At 45.4% G+C, this 19659-nt stretch overlaps 2 protein-coding genes across 2 annotated transcripts; both read right to left on the bottom strand.

Annotated features, from left to right (window-relative positions):
- Window positions 1-8746: 8746 nt before the first annotated feature.
- LOC132591226 (olfactory receptor 1f45-like) lies at window positions 8747-9682 on the bottom strand. The gene has a single exon (XM_060268760.1). It carries the CDS (start codon window positions 9680-9682, stop codon window positions 8747-8749), a length of 936 nt encoding a protein of 311 aa, XP_060124743.1.
- An 8530-nt stretch (window positions 9683-18212) lies between these two features.
- LOC118097772 (olfactory receptor 1f45-like) lies at window positions 18213-19148 on the bottom strand. The gene has a single exon (XM_035140993.2). The coding sequence runs from the start codon at window positions 19146-19148 to the stop codon at window positions 18213-18215; it is 936 nt and encodes a 311-aa protein (XP_034996884.2).
- Window positions 19149-19659: the final 511 nt, after the last annotated feature.

Raw genomic sequence — 19659 nt, 5'->3', positions numbered from 1 at the left:
GGCTTTGGGGTGGTTCAAGGCAGTAGAGTTGGAGGAATGAAGATGGGGGGGAGAGTAATTGAAGGTCAAAAGAGAAGGATGAGACTAACTCTTTGAAGGAAAGGACAAAGAATTTGCACTGGATGCAGGAAAGGTTGGGAGGTGAGAGGAGCAACTTGAGCAGAGGTCCCAGGGGGCGGAGAACCTGTGGCCCAACAGATTTTGATGAACTCCAACCCCTATTATCCCTGACCATTAACCCTTCTGCTGGGAGTTGGAGCTCAGCAATATCTGGAGAGTACCAGGTTGGTGAAGGCTGCCATAGATAATCAAAGTTTCCCTATCCATGTGCCTGATATGAGTCCAAAAACATCTGGAGGGTCACAGCCTTGGAGGAAAGCCAACCTTAGACTCAGAAGTGCTTTTAATAGGCTCTGGAATATTATAAGACAGAACTGGATGTGGTTAAGTTTAGAGGCAGGAGCTGGTCACTACAAATATTGATCTGATAGGAAGTTGAAGCAATTAAATGCACAAATTGTCATCTCATCTGTCCTCCCAGTTGAACGAAGTGGCCCAGGGAGAGAGGGAAAAATAGGGGAAGTGAACAACTGGCTTCGCAAATGGTGCAGGCAGGAACGGTTTGGATTCTTAGATCACGGACTGCAGTTTCTTGAAGATGGACTTCTGGCAAGTGATGGGCTGCACCTCACAAGGGTTGGGAGGAATGTTTTTGCCATGAAACTCAAAAACCTCATCAGGAGGGCTTTGAAATGACTTAGGTGGGGGAGGGAGACAGTGGTCCTGAAGGTAGGAGTCTACCAAGTGCTAAAGATGATCACCCAAATGTCAAGGACAAAATGGAGCAAACAGCACACAGACTTAGTTGTGGGCGGAAAAAATCCTTAAATAAGAGACATGGGGAATGATCAATGGTCTTCAATGTCTGTATACTAATGCACAGAGCATGGGAAATAAACAAGATGAACTTGAGCTCTTGGTACAGCAAACTAAATACGACATAATAGGCATCACTGAAACCTGGTGGGATGAGTCTCATGATTGGAATGTAGTAATAGAGGGATACAATCTATTTCAGAGAAATAGACCAAACAGGAAAGGAGGAGGAGTAGCGTTATATGGCGGACATGGAGCAATGGATTCAAGGTACAAGAAAGAAAATTCCACCTAAACAGTAGGAAGAACTTCCTGACAGCAAGAGCTTTTCGACAGTGGAATTTGCTGCCAAGGAGTGTGGTGGAGTCTCCTTCTTTGGAGGTCTTTAAGCGGAGGCTTGACAGCCATCTGTCAGGAATGCTTTGATGGTGTTTCCTGCTTGGCAGGGGGTTGGACTGGATGGCCCTTGTGGTCTCTTCCAACTCTATGAGTCTATGATATCTCTGTTCCTACAACAAACCGCATCCTACATGCCAGTTCATTCCCTTCAGCTGCCCCCACAGAGTGGTCTTCCTCAACCTGGTGGATGTTGCTGGACTACAGCCCCCATAATCCCTCACCATTGGCCATTCTGACTGGGTCTTCTGGGAGCTTGAGCCCCAAAACATCTGGAGAGACCCTTACCAAAGATCAGAGCAGGCCTAGATTCCGTTATTTAGTTCCCAGTTCCCATCATACCTGTGCAGAAGGAGAACGTGTGTCTTTGTTAGTTCTTGTGTGATGCAGTCCAGGCTGCTTTCTAAAAAAGCTTTCTTATGCTGCTCTGGAAGTCATGATTTGTCTCAATATTCTTCCCATGGGAGAGAGAAGATGATCTAATGTGCCTTTCCTTTGTTACAACGCCCTGAAAAAGACCCCTTTGGGGACAATTGCAGTTTCTTTAGATAGATAGTACTGGTGTCTCTGCACTCAGAGGGACTTGTTATCCAGCCCAGAAGCCTTTCCCTTTCCAGTTGATGATTATTCTCGCACCAATTAAAAAAAGGCACGAGAAAATAATGTACAGCATTGATTAATAAAAATAAAATGGAATCAGTTTGCAAGTTCTTGCAGGTTAACTCTGTGTCCAGGGCAGCTGTCTACTAGCGCCATCTGGTATGCAGGCTGAAACCGTCCCTGCCTGTGCGCTGTCTCTCCAGATTGGTCCCTGCTCTGGTTACCTCCTGCTTGGACTACTGCAATGAACTCTATGTGGGGCTACCTTTGGAGTTGACTCAGAAACTACAACTAATCCAGAATGTGATAGCTGGGAGTGGCCACCAAGACTCTGTTCCCATAGGTGCCAGCTCCCTGGGCCCCTGCGTGCCTGAGCACCCACAAAAGTCCCCATGAAGGGCCTGGGCAGTGGGCACCCACACATTCTGGTGCTAGGGCCATGCACACTGCCAGGCACCCATGGTCCCGGGCACCCACGGTTACGGGCACAAGCTGGCATGCCTGGCCAGTCCTAAAGGATCCACACTGGCTCCTGGTACGTTTCTGAGCACAATTCAAAGTGTTGGTACTGGCTTTTTAAATCCCTAAATGACCTCAGCCCAGTATATCTGAAGGAGCGTCTTTGCCCCCTCATCCAGCCGAGACACTGAGGTCCAGCTCCGAGGGCCTTCAGGCAGTTCCCTGACTGCAGGAAGTGAGGGTACAGGAAACCAGGAAGAGGGCCTTCTTGGTAGTGGCACCTGCCCTGTGGAACGCTCTCCCACCAGATGTCAAGGAGATAAACAATTATATGACTGTAATTCTATTACAAAAATAGGAGGAGCTGTGGAAAAGAAATATAAAAATCACGGTGTGTTATTTAATTAAAGAAAATTTCAAGAAAATGCATTTTAGATGGTATTTAACCCATTCAAAATTGGCTAAAATAAATAAAAGTTACAACAATAAATGTTGGAGATGCAAATCTCATGAAGGAACTTTCTTCCACATGTGGTAGACATGCCCAGAAATTTAAAAATTCTGGGACACGGTCTACAAGGAGATAAATTTTTTTTAAAATTAACATTCAATAAAAACCCAGAAGCATTCCTACTAGGGATTCTAACAAATAACATTCCATATGAAAGAAATATCAGAAGAGTGAGAATATCCCATCAAGGGAGGAATGGCAACTAAAACTTTGCGAGTACAGTGGTACCTCGGTTTAAGGATGCAATTGGTTCTGGGGAGCCGTTCGCTCCCTGAGCAGTATTTAAATGGAGTGCCTATCAGGGCCGTCTCAAGCCAGTCGGGCGCCCTGGCGCGGAGATCGCTCCAGCGCCCCCGCCCTGGTGGGCAGGCGCAGCGCACAGTGCCCTCACCACACAGCAACCTCCTGCCGGCCCGGCACCCTGGCGCCCCGCACCACCGAGACTACCCCTAGAGCTGGGCCTGGTGCCTATTCTGCGCGTGCGCGAAGCGCCAGTAGAGCACTTCTGCGCATGCGCACGTCACACAGATCACTTCTGCGCATGAGTACTTCCGGGTCTGCGGAGTACTCAAACCGAGAGTACTCAAACCGCAGCGGACTAAAACCGAGGTATAACTGTACCGCATGTATCTGGAACTCTCCAACGCAGTCACTATGAGCAGCGGTTCCTCTGTTTTTTAAGATAGATATGAATTTGGACTTAAGAAACAGACATGTTCTGGAAGGAGATGAGATAACCTGCTAAATGAATCAGCCACCGAGTGCCAAGGTCTCGATCTGGAGAGGACCATCATTGTACCTTGCATTACAAATGCTTTGGGTTACAAACGCTTCAGGTTACAGACTCGGCTAACCCGGAAGTAGTACCTCAGGATAAGAACAGTTTCAGGATAAGAACGGACCCCCAGAACGAATTAAGTTCTTAACTAGAGGTACCACTGTAACTGGATTGGAAGGTGGGTGGAGGGTAGCCTTTATTTCATCTCTATATATGCAATATGTTGTTTTATGATTTGGCAACCCTTCACTGAAGAAAAAATAATAATTTCTAATGGAATATAATTATCAATGGATTGCAACTATTAATGGCATGTGACAGGGAATCAACAAAAACTTCATAATTTGTATGGACTAATTGAAAGAGTGGAACTGTGTGGAATATGGGATGTTTTGTATACCCCCCTAATGAGGACCCTGACTTGATTTATTACGGCTTGGGAGAGATACAAGCTTGTCAAAGGACGGTAAGAGATCAAAGAGAAATGCTGGAAGTCAAAGAAAGATGGCGGAAAGGATTGCACAGTAAGAGTTAAGTTCTCGGAGGGGTGGGGGGATTATGCCAGCAACAGGAATAGAAAGACAAACGTTAAAATGTATTCCACACAGAAAGTTACAAGATATAAACCCCTCTGGCAAATTAACAGATATGGAACAGTTAAACATGAATAAAAGTCATTATGTCAATGGCTACTAAAATAAAGGATTAACACTGGAACTGTATTATTTGGATTAAATAAGAATAGAAGTAGGAAGAAGGAATAACAACAGCATCTCCCCAAAATCAGAACATGGGAAGTCACCCAAAAATGTTTAATTTGGTATGCAATAATTGGCTATTTTAATTGTATTTTGATTTGGTATTGTATCAATGTGGTTCATATTGGATTATTATTAATGAAAAAATAATTTAAAAATATTATATATAAAAAAAACAATTATACGGCCATCTGTAGACACCTGGTCAGCCCTGTATTCAGGGGTGGAGGAAGGGGGTGTGGTAGGTGCGGGTTGCCCTGGGTGTCACCACTGAGGGGGCTGACAAAATGCCGGGCAGCACTCACCGCCTGCAGCGTGCCTGAGCCACGCATCTGTCCTGGGAGAGATGTGGTGACTTGGGCACACGCAGGCTCTGCGCTGCCCAAACGGTCCGCCCACTGCCTCCCCCCAGCGGTAGGGCGGCAGAGTGGGAGGAGGCAGGCAGACTCTGGAGGCCCTGTGGTGCACCCCGCCCCTATGGGTGGCTTGCCCCACCCTCACTCTGCCCCTATAGGTGGCTCACCCTGGCCCTGGGTGCGCTGCGCCAGGCGTTCGAGCGGCTTCCTCCGCCTCTGCCTTTATTGGGAAGCTTTCGATGTCTCATGTACTGTGTGTTCTTTAATTCTCTGCTGGAAGCTACCCAGAGCTGAGTACTACTAATACTACTACTACTGTTAGTATCGTGGTACCTCAAGTTACAAATGCCTCAGGTTACAAACACTTCAGGTTACAAACTCCGCTAACCTGGAAAAGTTACCTCGAGGTGAGAACTTGGCCCCAGGATGAGAACAGAACTTGTGTGCCGGCGGTGCAGCGGCAGCAAGAGGCCCCATTAGTGAAAACATGCCTCTAGGGGTTTTTTGGTTTTGTTTTTATTAAAGGTTTTCTTGGTTTACAAAGATATGTGCAATGTCTTTCATAACATTTTTACAAATCAGATTCATTTGTTGAGACATTGGGAAGAAAAGGGGAAAAGAGGCAGGTGGGGGGAGGGTGGGTGGGGTCGGGCGATGGTGTTTCTATTTTGCTTAATATATGTGGGGGGTTTTTTTGTCAGCATCGCTTGTGCAGGTTCTCTGTTGTTCCCTTGTGTTCTGTTAGTGGTGAGAGAGGTTGGGCTTGGCCTAGGGAATGGTTGTTCATTTGTGATTGGCTGTGGTGGTCTTTGTTTCGTGTGTGTGAGGGGTGTGTGTGTGTGTTTTGGGTCAGGTTAGCCATATTGATTTGTATGCCGTTGGTGGATTTTTGTCATTGTCTTGTTGAGGCTGTGTATGTGATAAAGGGGAGTCATACCGGGGTGAAGTCGTCTTCTTCTATTTGCCCCCGTGTCAGTTTCAGCTTATTGGTTAATTTTTCTAGTAAGGCTGTTTCCCATACTATTTGGTACCATTGGTCCATGCTTACTCCTAACAGGTCTCTCCAGTGTGGTGTTTCTGGTTGCTGAGAGTAATTGGGTTATGAGTTGAAAGCATGCCTCTAGTTAAGAACAGTTTCAAGTTAAGAACAGTCCTCAGGAACAAATTAAGTTCATAACTAGAGGTTCACTGTAAATAGTATTTTAGTACCCAGACAAACATTTGGAGGAAGTAGTAGAGTGGTCACTTAAGGGTCGCCAAAAAAGAGGACGGACGGACGGACACATACACACAGATTTGCATAAAAATGGCATATTCTGTATAATCAAATTTAGAAAAGATTACCATAATTTAAACAGAAGTAAAATGCATCTCACCCAAGTGGGGAAAATGTTCACCAAATGAACTGTGTACCTTCCCAATCAGTTGTTCAGGTTCTAATTGTTGAAGGACAACTTCAATACGTCTGTGCTCTTTTCTCTGTTTTTGTCTTTAAAGCAGACTTAGGGAAGACAGGGCTTCAAACAGGGAACACCTTCTAACTGATGGCTGTTTTCTTACAGCCCTTCAAAATAGAAGACTGTCCTCTGTAAAGTAGGATGCATGGCCACCAAAGGAGGAAGTTACGTTTTGCAAAAACCTGGCTTGGCACTCAGACATGCATCTCGGTATGGCAGCCCAGTCGGATGGGCAGAGTATAATAATAATAATAATAATAATAATAATAATAATAATAATAATAGGAATTAACTATGATTGACTAGCTTCTCTGAATTGCCCAATGCCAGTCTCCACTCTGGCAAGGTGGAGGAAGCCTTTAATCACTGACCACCTCTCATTTAAAGGGAAGAAAAATAGAGGAAAGTAATTGAAACAACCACCATTCAATGGAAAGAGAACCTGGCATTTGGGTGATTTAGAGAATTATCTGAGGGGCAAATTGGAGGCTACCCACCACTCCCTGTGCACACCAGCAGGAAACAACAGAACAGGCTTGCAAACTTGAAGACTTGCAAACAGGAGGCTTAAAATTTTCTGGCACATATTAAATTTGCATAATTCTTACAATTCAAATAAAAATGCAATACATTTCATCACAGTGGGGAAGACAGTCCTTGTTTGTTTGTTTATTATGGCAAAACAGCCAGCGTATTAGGGGGAAGTCAGTGAGCAGATAGCCAGTGTGCCTCTTCAGTCTGCTGTCCTGATGTTACTAAGTGCAGATAGACAAAGCTCTCCATTATTGTGTTTTTGTAACTTTAAATCGGACTTGGACAGGACACCCCTTCAAATAAGCAGGGGTGTCAAACTCAAATTCATCGGGGGCCGCATCAGCAGTTTGGTCACCCTCAAAGGGCCGGTTGTATCTGTAGGACTATGTGTCCACTCTTTATTATCATAATAAATTATTGTCACTACATTCAATTATTACTGTTTTTTGTAATAATGTAAGTAATAACTAGCTCTGAAAGCAGAAACATAGTCAGAATAATGGCAAGTAGATATTCAAATGTACAATTATTGTACAATTTATTGAAAAATGATTTTTGGTAAGTGCAGTGGGTGGTGGAGGCTCGCTAGGGTTTCATGCAGGACCTTTGCAGAGCTACTAGTACCTGGAGATGCTGGGGTCCTTCTGCATGCAGGACAGATGTTCTGCCAGTGAGCCACCACCCTTCACCAAAGGGACTGGCTGAGGTTGACTCACTGGAGCTGCTCTCCTGGTTCCAGGGTTTAAGGGCCAGAAGTATAAAGCAGCATCCTATGTTTCTGAGGAGAGGGAGAGGGAATGCTTTGATGGTGTTTCCTGCTTGGCAGGGGGTTGGACTGGATGGCCCTTGTGGTCTCTTCCAACTCTATGATTCTATGATTCTATGATTCTAGGGAGGGGAGGGGAGGGAGGAAGGAAGGAAGGAAGGAAGGAAGGAAGGAAGGAAGGAAGGAAGAAAAGAGGGAGTGGGAGGGAGAGAGGAAGGAAGGAAGGAAAGGGGGGAGAGAAAGAAGAGTAGGAAATAAGGAAGGGAATAAAGAAGGAAAGAAAAATAAAGAGGGAGAGAAGACAGAGATAAAGAAGGAAGGAAGGAGAGGGAAAGAAAGAATAAGAACGAGAAAGAGGAAGAAAGAAAGGGAAGGGGGATTCGCCACCTTGATTCAGCGCCAGAAAAGAGCGCGAAGGGACCCAGGGGCAAAAAGCATTTCCTGTGCAGCGGGAGGCAGCAGGTGTCTGTTTTAGGAGAAGTTTGTAAAGCCTCAGAGTTGTACGTTCGTGAGGCTGAGCCGCTGCTGAGCTCACGTTCATGAGGCTGAGCCGCGGCAGGAGGAGGAAGAGGTGAGGCAAGAGGAGGAGGAGGCGGCGGCTTGCCAGGTCAGTGCCCGGCAGCTCTGTGCGGAGAGTCCCGAGCCTCTGGGACGCAGCAGTGCTCTGTAGCACTTTGAATCCCCCTCCTCCTCCACGCGGCGCTGCTGGGTGCTTTGTTTGTGCTTCAGCAGCAGCAGCAGCAGCCATTTCCAGGCGCCGAACCGTGGCAGGAGGAGGAGGATTCAAAGTGCTACAGAGCACTGCTGCATCGCAGAGGCTCGGGACTCTCCGTGTGGCGCTGCTGGGCGCTGACCCGGCAAGCTGCCACCTCCTTCTCCTGCTGTGGTTTGGGGCGCTCCACGCAGCGCTGCTCCGGCTGCCTTTCTACCCCCCCCAGATGTTTGTCGGCGCTTTGTTGGTGCGGCGCTTCAGCAGCAAGGTCCCGCTGCTGGGTCCCGCTGGCTGGGGCGCTCGGCGGGCCACATGACGAGGTCTGGCGGGCCGAATTTGGCCCGCGGACCTTGTGTTTGACACCCGTGAAATAGAGGACTGTCCTCTGCAAAATAGGAGACATGGCCAGCCTCCTGATAGGAGAGCTTCATGTGTGAATGTGCCACTGCACTATTCTTACAATTATAATCAATATGCCATAGTTATGGACTGAATGGCTAGACAGAGGCATTCACAAAATACAGGCCTACATCCTTTAGGAGTTTAGTTGCCTTTGCTTCTAAAAAGCTTCCTCAGGGCTTCCTTCATCTTGTCATTTCTCAGAGTGTAGATAAAGGGGTTCAGCAGGGGTGTAACCACAGTGTACATGAGGGCAGCCAGTGTGTCCTTCTCAGCTGAGAAGCTGGATGAGGGCTGGAAGTAGACCCAGATGACAGTGCCATAAAATAGGGTCACCACAGCCAGGTGGGACCCACAGGTAGAGAACGCCTTCCACTTTCCCTCCTTAGATGGAACCCTCAACACAGCCATCAGGATGCGTGTATATGACAGGACAATGAACGCTAGAGCTCCATTAACAATCAGAGCTCCTTCTGCGTGCACTACCAGAGTGTTCAGATAGGTGTTGGAGCAAGAGATCTTCAGCAACGGGAAGACATCACAAAAGAAGTGAGGCACTTGATTGGAGGCACAGAAAGAGAGGCGGGATGTTAGAAGGGTGTGCAGGAGAGCATGGAGGTGAGAGGTCAGCCAGGAGGCAGCCACCATTAGTAGGCAGGTCCTTTTGCTCATCACTGTAGCATAATGCAGAGGCCGACAGATGGCTACATAGCGGTCCAGTGCCATGGATGCCAAGAGAAAGTTGTCACTGCAGCCAAAAGCAATGAAGAAGTACATCTGTGCCAGGCACCCATCATATGAGATCTTCCTCACTCCCGAGACTGTATCGGCCAACATCTTGGGCACAGTGGCTGTTGTGAAGCAGATGTCCACAAAGGAGAGGTTGCTGAGGAAGAAGTACATGGGAGTATGGAGGAGGTGTCTATCTAACCTTATGGCCAGTACAATAGTCAGATTTCCCAGCACTGTGATGATGTATATAATCAGGAAGATAGTGAAGAACAACATGTTCCAGTCTTGCTGGCTCGTGATGCCAAGGAGGATGAATTCAGAGACAGTGGTCCTGTTGTCTATCTCCATCCTGTTAGAAGACTCTATCCTGCATTACAGAGGGTTGGACTAGATGACTCTTGGTGTCCTTTCCAACTCTGCAATTTTATGATTCTATGTAGGGAAGTAGAAGAGAGAGTGTAAGACAATGAGCACAAGGCAAAGGATGCTGGAGATACACAGTCATTGCAGAAAAACCTATCATAGATTTAAAAAAAATTGTGAGTACCATTATTCTGCAAGAGAAACAGGAGATACAACATGGAGAAGAGAAGGTTTAGGGGTGATATGATAGCCATGTTCAAATATATAAAAGGATGTCATATAGAGGAGGATGAAAGGTTGTTTTCTGCTGCTCCAGAAAAGCGGACACGGAGCAATGGATTCAAACTACAAGAAAGAAGATTCCACCTAAACAGTAGGAAGAACTCCTGACAGTAAGAGCTGTTCGACAGTGGAATTTGCTGCCAAGAAGTGTGGTGGAGTCTCCTTCTTTGGAGGTCTTTAAGCAGAGGCTTGACAGCCATATGTCAAGAATGCTTTGATGGTGTTTCCAGCTTGGCAGGGGGTTGGAGTGGATGGCCCTTGTGGTCTCGTCCACATTTAAAAAACCTGTGAGTACCATTATTCAGCAAGAGAAACAGGAGATACAACATGTTTTGAATCATGAATCTTTCCCATCCCTGCTATTTTTCAATCTCCCTTTGAAAAACAACTCAACCCCCATAACCACAAAGAAAGTTTGTAAGACAGCTTGTAATAAAGATCAGGTTGGAGGAATTGCAAGCCCACATTAAAACAGTTAATTTAATTCAAAGACGTATATAACTTTGGTAGGGGAACATCCCTCCAGCTGCAGGGGAGGAAATAACTCCCTCCTCCCTAGGTGAATCTTGCGCATGAGCCCAGCAAATGCACTCAGCCCCACTGTCAAATGTTTACCTAAAATGTGCATCCCACTCCCAAAGGGCAGACCTCTCAGGCCCCCCAGGCATGAGCCCGAGCAAAGTCCTGAGCCCAAAGTTGTCACATTTCCCCAGCTCTTTTCTCACTCCCACTTTCTTTCTTACCTGCTCATACTCAATTCACACTATGGGTTATGAGACCATGCCACTCCCAGAGGGCTGAAATTTATAAACCACTCGATTGTAAACAAACAAACAAAAGCCCTGAAGCAGTTAACAACAACAAAAACTTTAAAATTATCGATAAAAATCTTTAAAAATATGCAAAGGGTGCTTAAAATCAATGGTAGCTAAAAGGAAATCAAACACATTTAACTTCTGAATAAAAATGTTTTAAGCAGTTACTGAAAAGAGCACAGTGAAGTCACCTATTTGAGGTCAATAGGCAGGCAGCTGCCACACTGAAAGATGGATTTCTTACAAGTATGGAACAAGGATTACATGGCACCTGGAACTGTCTCCGTTGCACAAATTGAAGTGTGTGTGTGTGGGGGGGGGACATATAAGGGGTCAGGCCAACCTCCAAGTAAACTGGTCCCAAGCTCTGAAGGCTTTTGAATGACATGGTGTCTGGCTTTTGAATGATACTAGGTCTAACTAAATCCTCTCTACCCAAAGAAACTGAATGCCACCCCCCCAGACGGGTGTTTTTGCAAGTGCAAGTGCAAAGATAGTCCATTGGTGGTGGGTTTATACTGGACCACCCACATATCCATCCACTTCATCAGGTGCTCCCTGTGTTTCTGCATTATTGCTGTCTGGAGGTGCACTCTTGCACTTCTACACCACAACAGCAGAACAAAGCCCTTCATAAGGTGCCATTTGCCTGATCCAACAAGCTCTTTCTATGTTCTTGTGTAAAAACCTACAGCTTTCCGAGAAACTGAGGAAGAGAGTGGACTCTTCATCTCCTAACCAATAAATTAGCCCTGATCTGTTAATCCCCACATCCTTTTTCTTTCTATAAACCCAATGAGAATTGCAATGCCTCTTGGATTCCAGTCTTCCATTCTCCCAAACCTCATTGGAATGATGCTCTGTATTTCTAAATACAACACTTCACTGGCTGGATAGACCATAAATCTCATCTTTCCCCTGGCCAATAACACAGCGCTAATTGAGTCTTAAAGTCACCTGTGGTAATTTTGGAGGAGGCTGTTCTTGCTCTAGCCTTGCAGTGAACTGCAGGTGAATGAAAGGAGGTTCAAGCACAGTCAGTTGACATTGGTCTGTAGTCTGTGGCTGGTATTTCACCCTGTGCAACAGGCAGGATGCACACCAAGCTGAAAAAACATTCTAGATCCCATCAGGGGTTTTTTAAGCACTTTCTCAAATCTGCTGGGAACAATTCCCAAGGGTGCAAAGAGACAGAACTATTTAGAATATTTCTTGTGATTGCAACTCCTATGTTTACATGCAGTTTTGCCAAATCTACCCCTTTGTGCAAAGCAATTTCCCCATATACAATGCATTTAAATGTTATTTTAACAAATATGTGTATTTTATGCCCACTTTACCCTAGTACATATACTTGTGTACACATTATTTGGCTGAATAAATGTGTTACAAATTTCAAACGATGGCTGTGTTTCACTTCACATTTTTGATTTGAAAAGTGCAAATTAAGTAGGTTTGCCTTCAAAAGTGAACTGAATCTCTCCTCCATCCGTTGCCTTCTCCATCCGTTGGTGAAGGCTGCTATAGATAATAAAAGTTTCCCTATCCAAGTGCCTGTTATGAGTCCAAAAACATCTGTAGGGTCACACCCTTGGAGGAAAGCCAACCTTAGACTCATAAGTGCTTTTAATAGGCTCTGGAATATTATAAGACAGAACTGGATGTGGTTAAGTTTAGAGTCAGGAGCTGGTCACTACAAATATTGATCTGATAGGAAGTTGAAGCAATTAAATGCACAAATTGTCATCTCATCTGTCCTCCCAGTTGAACGACGTGGCCCAGGGAGAGAGGGGAAAATAGGGGAAGTGAACAACTGGCTTCACAAATGGTGCAGGCAGGAACGGTTTGGATTCTTAGATCACGGACTGCAGTTTCTTGAAGATGGACTCCTGGCAAGTGATGGGCTGCAACTCACAAGGGCTGGGAGGAATGTTTTTGCCATGAAACTAAAAAACCTCATCAGGAGGGCGTTAAACTGACATGTGGGGGAAGGGAGACAGTGGTCCTGAAGGTAGGAGTCTACCAAGTGCTAAAGATGATCACCCAAATGTCAAGGACAAAATGGAGCAAACATCACACAGACTTAGTTGCGGGAGGAAAAAATCCTTAAATAAGAGACATGGGGAATGATCAATGGTCTTCAATGTCTGTATACTAAGGCACAGAGCATGGGAAATAAACAAAATGAACTTGAGCTTTTGGTACAGCAAACTAAATACGACATAACAGGCATCACTGAAACCTGGTGGGATGAGTCTCATGATTGGAATGTAGTAATAGAGGGATACAATCTATTTCAGAGAAATAGACCAAACAGGAAAGGAGGAGGAGTAGCATTATATGGTGGACATGGAGCAATGGATTCAAGGTACAAGAAAGAAAATTCCACCCAAACAGTAGGAAGAACTTCCTGACAGTAAGAGCTGTTCGACAGTGGAATTTGCTGCCAAGGAGTGTGGTGGAGTCTCCTTCTTTGGAGGTCTATAGGCGGAGGCTTGACAGCCATCTGTCAGGAATGCTTTGATGGTGTTTCTTGCTTGGCAGGGGGTTGGACTGGATGGCCCTTGTGGTCTCTTCCAACTCTATGAGTCTATGATATCTCTGTTCCTACAACAAACCGCATCCTACATGCCAGTTCATTCCCTTCAGCTGCCCCCACAGAGTGGTCTTCCTCAACCTGGTGGATGTTGCTGGACTACAGCCCCCATAATCCCTCACCATTGGCCATTCTGACTGGGTCTTCTGGGAGCTTGAGCCCCAAAACATCTGGAGAGACCCTTACCAAAGATCAGAGCAGGCCTAGATTCCGTTATTTAGTTCCCAGTTCCCATCATACCTGTGCAGAAGGAGAACGTGTGTCTTTGTTAGTTCTTGTGTGATGCAGTCCAGGCTGCTTTCTAAAAAAGCTTTCTTATGCTGCTCTGGAAGTCATGATTTGTCTCAATATTCTTCCCATGGGAGAGAGAAGATGATCTAATGTGCCTTTCCTTTGTTACAACGCCCTGAAAAAGACCCCTTTGGGGACAATTGCAGTTTCTTTAGATAGATAGTACTGGTGTCTCTGCACTCAGAGGGACTTGTTATCCAGCCCAGAAGCCTTTCCCTTTCCAGTTGATGATTATTCTCGCACCAATTAAAAAAAGGCACGAGAAAATAATGTACAGCATTGATTAATAAAAATAAAATGGAATCAGTTTGCAAGTTCTTGCAGGTTAACTCTGTGTCCAGGGCAGCTGTCTACTAGCGCCATCTGGTATGCAGGCTGAAACCGTCCCTGCCTGTGCGCTGTCTCTCCAGATTGGTCCCTGCTCTGGTTACCTCCTGCTTGGACTACTGCAATGAACTCTATGTGGGGCTACCTTTGGAGTTGACTCAGAAACTACAACTAATCCAGAATGTGATAGCTGGGAGTGGCCACCAAGACTCTGTTCCCATAGGTGCCAGCTCCCTGGGCCCCTGCGTGCCTGAGCACCCACAAAAGTCCCCATGAAGGGCCTGGGCAGTGGGCACCCACACATTCTGGTGCTAGGGCCATGCACACTGCCAGGCACCCATGGTCCCGGGCACCCACGGTTACGGGCACAAGCTGGCATGCCTGACCAGTCCTAAAGGATCCACACTGGCTCCTGGTACGTTTCTGAGCACAATTCAAAGTGTTGGTACTGGCTTTTTAAATCCCTAAATGACCTCAGCCCAGTATATCTGAAGGAGCGTCTTTGCCCCCTCATCCAGCCGAGACACTGAGGTCCAGCTCCGAGGGCCTTCAGGCAGTTCCCTGACTGCAGGAAGTGAGGGTACAGGAAACCAGGAAGAGGGCCTTCTTGGTAGTGGCACCTGCCCTGTGGAACGCTCTCCCACCAGATGTCAAGGAGATAAACAATTATATGACTGTAATTCTATTACAAAAATAGGAGGAGCTGTGGAAAAGAAATATAAAAATCACGGTGTGTTATTTAATTAAAGAAAATTTCAAGAAAATGCATTTTAGATGGTATTTAACCCATTCAAAATTGGCTAAAATAAATAAAAGTTACAACAATAAATGTTGGAGATGCAAATCTCATGAAGGAACTTTCTTCCACATGTGGTAGACATGCCCAGAAATTTAAAAATTCTGGGACACGGTCTACAAGGAGATAAATTTTTTTTAAAATTAACATTCAATAAAAACCCAGAAGCATTCCTACTAGGGATTCTAACAAATAACATTCCATATGAAAGAAATATCGGAAGAGTGAGGAATATCCCATCAAGGGAGGAATGGCAACTAAAACTTTGCGAGTACAGTGGTACCTCGGTTTAAGGATGCAATTGGTTGATGCAATCGATGTCTCATGTACTGTGTGTTCTTTAATTCTCTGCTGGAAGCTACCCAGAGCTGAGTACTACTAATACTACTACTACTGTTAGTATCGTGGTACCTCAAGTTACAAATGCCTCAGGTTACAAACACTTCAGGTTACAAACTCCGCTAACCTGGAAAAGTTACCTCGAGGTGAGAACTTGGCCCCAGGATGAGAACAGAACTTGTGTGCCGGCGGTGCAGCGGCAGCAAGAGGCCCCATTAGTGAAAACATGCCTCTAGGGGTTTTTTGGTTTTGTTTTTATTAAAGGTTTTCTTGGTTTACAAAGATATGTGCAATGTCTTTCATAACATTTTTACAAATCAGATTCATTTGTTGAGACATTGGGAAGAAAAGGGGAAAAGAGGTAGGTGGGGGGAGGGTGGGTGGGGTCGGGCGATGGTGTTTCTATTTTGCTTAATATATGTGGGTTTTTTTTGTCAGCATCGCTTGCGCAGGTTCTCTGTTGTTCCCTTGTGTTCTGTTAGTGGTGAGAGAGGTTGGGCTTGGCCTAGGGAATGGTTGTTCATTTGTGATTGGCTGTGGTGGTCTTTGTTTCGTGTGTGTGAGGGGTGTGTGTGTGTTTTGGGTCAGGTTAGCCATATTGATTTGTATGCCGTTGGTGGATTTTTGTCATTGTCTTGTTGGGCTGTGTATGTGATAAAGGGGAGCTATACTGGGGTGAAGTCGTCTTCTTCTATTTGCCCCCGTGTCAGTTTCAGCTCCCCCCCTTTTTTTTGGGAAAAGGCTCTGATGTTGGGAAAGATTGAGGGCACTAGGAGAAGGGGACGACAGAGGACAAGATGGTTGGACAGTGTTCTCGAAGCTACGAACATGAGTTTGACCAAACTGCTGTGGAAGACAGGAGTGCCTGGCGTGCTATGGTCCATGGGGTCACGAAGAGTCGGACACGACTAAACGACTAAACAACAACAACAGTTTCAGCTTATTGGTTAATTTTTCTAGTAAGGCTGTTTCCCACACTATTTGGTACCATTGGTCCATGCTTACTCCTAACAGGTCTCTCCAGTGTGGTGTTTCTGGTTGCTGAGAGTAAGTGGGTTATGAGTTGAAAGCATGCCTCTAGTTAAGAACAGTTTCAAGTTAAGAACAGTCCTCAGGAACAAATTAAGTTCATAACTAGAGGTACACTGTAAATAGTATTTTAGTACCCAGACAAACATTTGGAGAAAGTAGTAGAGTGGTCACTTAAGGGTCGCCAAAAAAGAGGACGGACGGACGGACGGACACACACATACACACAGATTTGCATAAAAATGGCATATTCTGTATATGCAAATTTAGAAAAGATTACCATAATTTAAACAGAAGTACAATGGATCTCACTCAAGTGGGGAAAATGTTCACCAAATGAACTGTGTACCTTCCCAATCAGTTGTTCAGGTTCTAATTGTTGAAGGACAACTTCAATACGTCTGTGCTCTTTTCTCTGTTTTTGTCTTTAAAGCAGACTTAGGGAAGACAGGGCTTCAAACAGGGAACACCTTCTAACTGATGGCTGTTTTCTTACAGCCCTTCAAAATAGAAGACTGTCCTCTGTAAAGTAGGATGCATGGCCACCAAAGGAGGAAGTTACGTTTTGCAAAAACCTGGCTTGGCACTCAGACATGCATCTGGGTATATATATTTAGATGGCAGCCCAGTCAGATGGGCAGTGTAAATAATAATAATAATAATAATAATAATAATAATAATAATAATAATAATAATAGGAATTAACTATGATTGACTCTGGGAAAGCTATGGTTTTCCCAGTAGTGATGTATGGAAGTGGTGCTGGAGGAGACTCTTGAGAGTCCCATGGACTGCAAGAAGATCAAACCTATCCATTCTTAAGGAAATCAGCCCTGAGTGCTCCCTGGAAGGACAGATCGTGAAGCTGAGGCTCCAATACTTTGGCCACCTCATGAGAAGAGAAGACTCCCTGGAAAAGACCCTGATATTGGGAAAGATTGAGGGCACAAGGAGAAGGGGACGACAGAGGATGAGATGGTTGGACAGTGTTCTTGAAGCTATGAACATGAGTCTGACCAAACTGCAGGAGGCAGTGGAAGACAGGAGTGCCTGGCGTGCTCTGGTCCATGGGGTCACGAAGAGTCGGACACGACTAAACAACAACAACAACATGATTGACTGGCTTCTCTGAATTGCCCAATGCCAGTCTCCACTCTGGCAAGGTGGAGGAAGCCTTTAATCACTGACCACCTCTCATTTAAAGGGAAGAAAAATAGAGGAAAGTAATTGAAACAACCCCCATTCAATGGAAAGAGAACCTGGCATTAGGGTGATTTAGAGAATTATCTGAGGAGCAAATTGGAGGCTATCCACCACTCCCTGTGCACACCAGCAGGAAACAACAGAACAGGCTTGCAAACTTGAAGACTTGCAAACAGGAGGCTTCACTTGGTGTTAGAAACGTTTGCTGAATGAAATGTACTTGTGACTAGACCTTATTGAAGGATCCTGCCTATGGGGAAGCAGAACCCTTCATAATACTGCAGTTTAGTCTTGTGTGGAACCTATTTTGATTATATGCAATGCTTCAGTGGTTCTGACCTTGAGTCAAAGCTGTGGTTACTTAAACACTGGCAAAAATGAAGAGGCAAGACAGCCTAGAGTTGCATAAAATTTTCTGGCACATATTAAATTTGCATAATTCTTACAATTCAAATAAAAATGCAATACATTTCATCACAGTGGGGAAGACAGTGCTTGTTTGTTTTTTTATTATGGCAAAACAGCCAGCATATTAGGGGGAGGTCAGTGAGCAGATAGCCAGTGTGCCTCTTCAGTCTGCTGTCCTGATGTTACTAAGTGCAGATAGACAAATCTCTCCATTATTATGTTTTTGTAAACGGACTTGGACAGGACACCCCTTCAAATAGAGGACTGTCCTCTGCAAAATAGGAGACATGGCCAGCCTCCTGATAGGAGAGCTTCATGTGTGAATGTGCCACTGCACTATTCTTACAATTATAATCAATATGCCATAGTTATGGACTGAATGGCTAGACAGAGGCATTCACAAAATACAGGCCTACATCCTTTAGGAGTTTAGTTGCCTTTGCTTCTAAAAAGCTTCCTCAGGGCTTCCTTCATCTTGTCATTTCTCAGAGTGTAGATAAAGGGGTTCAGCAGGGGTGTAACCACAGTGTACATGAGGGCAGCCAGTGTGTCCTTCTCAGCTGAGAAGCTGGATGAGGGCTGGAAGTAGACCCAGATGACAGTGCCATAAAATAGGGTCACCACAGCCAGGTGGGACCCACAGGTAGAGAACGCCTTCCACTTTCCCTCCTTAGATGGAACCCTCAACACAGCCATCAGGATGCGTGTATATGACAGGACAATGAACGCTAGAGCTCCATTAACAATCAGAGCTCCTTCTGTGTGCACTACCAGAGTGTTCAGATAGGTGTTGGAGCAAGAGATCTTCAGTAATGGGAAGACATCACAAAAGAAGTGAGGCACTTGATTGGAGGCACAGAAAGAGAGGCAGGATGTTAGAAGGGTGTGCAGGAGAGCATGGAGGTGAGAGGTCAGCCAGGAGGCAGCCACCATTAGTAGGCAGGTCCTGTTGCTCATCACTGTAGCATAATGCAGAGGCCGACAGATGGCTACATAGCGGTCCAGTGCCATGGATGCCAAGAGAAAGCTGTCACTGATGCCGAAAGCAATGAAGAAGTACATCTGTGCCAGGCACCCAGCATATGAGATCTTCCTCACTCCCGAGACTGTATCGGCCAACATCTTGGGCACGGTGGCTGTTGTGAAGCAGATGTCCACAAAGGAGAGGTTGCTGAGGAAGAAGTACATGGGAGTATGGAGGAGGTGGCTATCTAACCTTATGGCTAGTACAATAGTCAGATTTCCCAGCACTGTGATGATGTATATAATCAGGAAGGTAGTGAAGAACAACATGTTCCAGTCTTGCTGGCTCGTGATGCCAAGGAGGATGAATTCAGAGACAGTGGTCCTGTTGTCTATCTCCATCCTGTTAGAAGACTCTATCCTGCATTGCAGAGGGTTGGACTAGATGACTCTTGGGGTCCTTTCCAACTCTGCAATTTTATGATTCTATGTGGGGAAGTAGGAGAGAGAGTGTAAGACAATGAGCACAAGGCAAAGGATGCTGGAGATACACAGTCATTGCAGAAAAACCTATCATAGATTTTAAAAAGTTGTGAGTACCATTATTCAGCAAGAGAAACAGGAGATACAACATGTTTTGAATCATGAATCTTTCCCATCCCTGCTATTTTTCAATCTCCCTTTGAAAAACAACTCAACCCCCATAACCACAAAGAAAGTTTGTAAGACAGCTTGTAATAAAGATCAGGTTGGAGGAATTGCAAGCCCACATTAAAACAGTTAATTTAATTCAAAGACGTATATAACTTTGGTAGGGGAACATCCCTCCAGCTGCAGGGGAGGAAATAACTCCCTCCTCCCTAGGTGAATCTTGCGCATGAGCCCAGCAAATGCACTCAGCCCCACTGTCAAA

The sequence above is a fragment of the Zootoca vivipara genome, chromosome 15 (genome assembly GCF_965207765.1).
Source record: "Zootoca vivipara chromosome 15, rZooViv2.hap1.1, whole genome shotgun sequence".
Classification (NCBI taxonomy): domain Eukaryota; kingdom Metazoa; phylum Chordata; class Lepidosauria; order Squamata; family Lacertidae; genus Zootoca; species Zootoca vivipara.
Note: the sequence above shows the minus strand (reverse complement) of the source record. Positions and strands in the feature narration are given on the sequence as shown.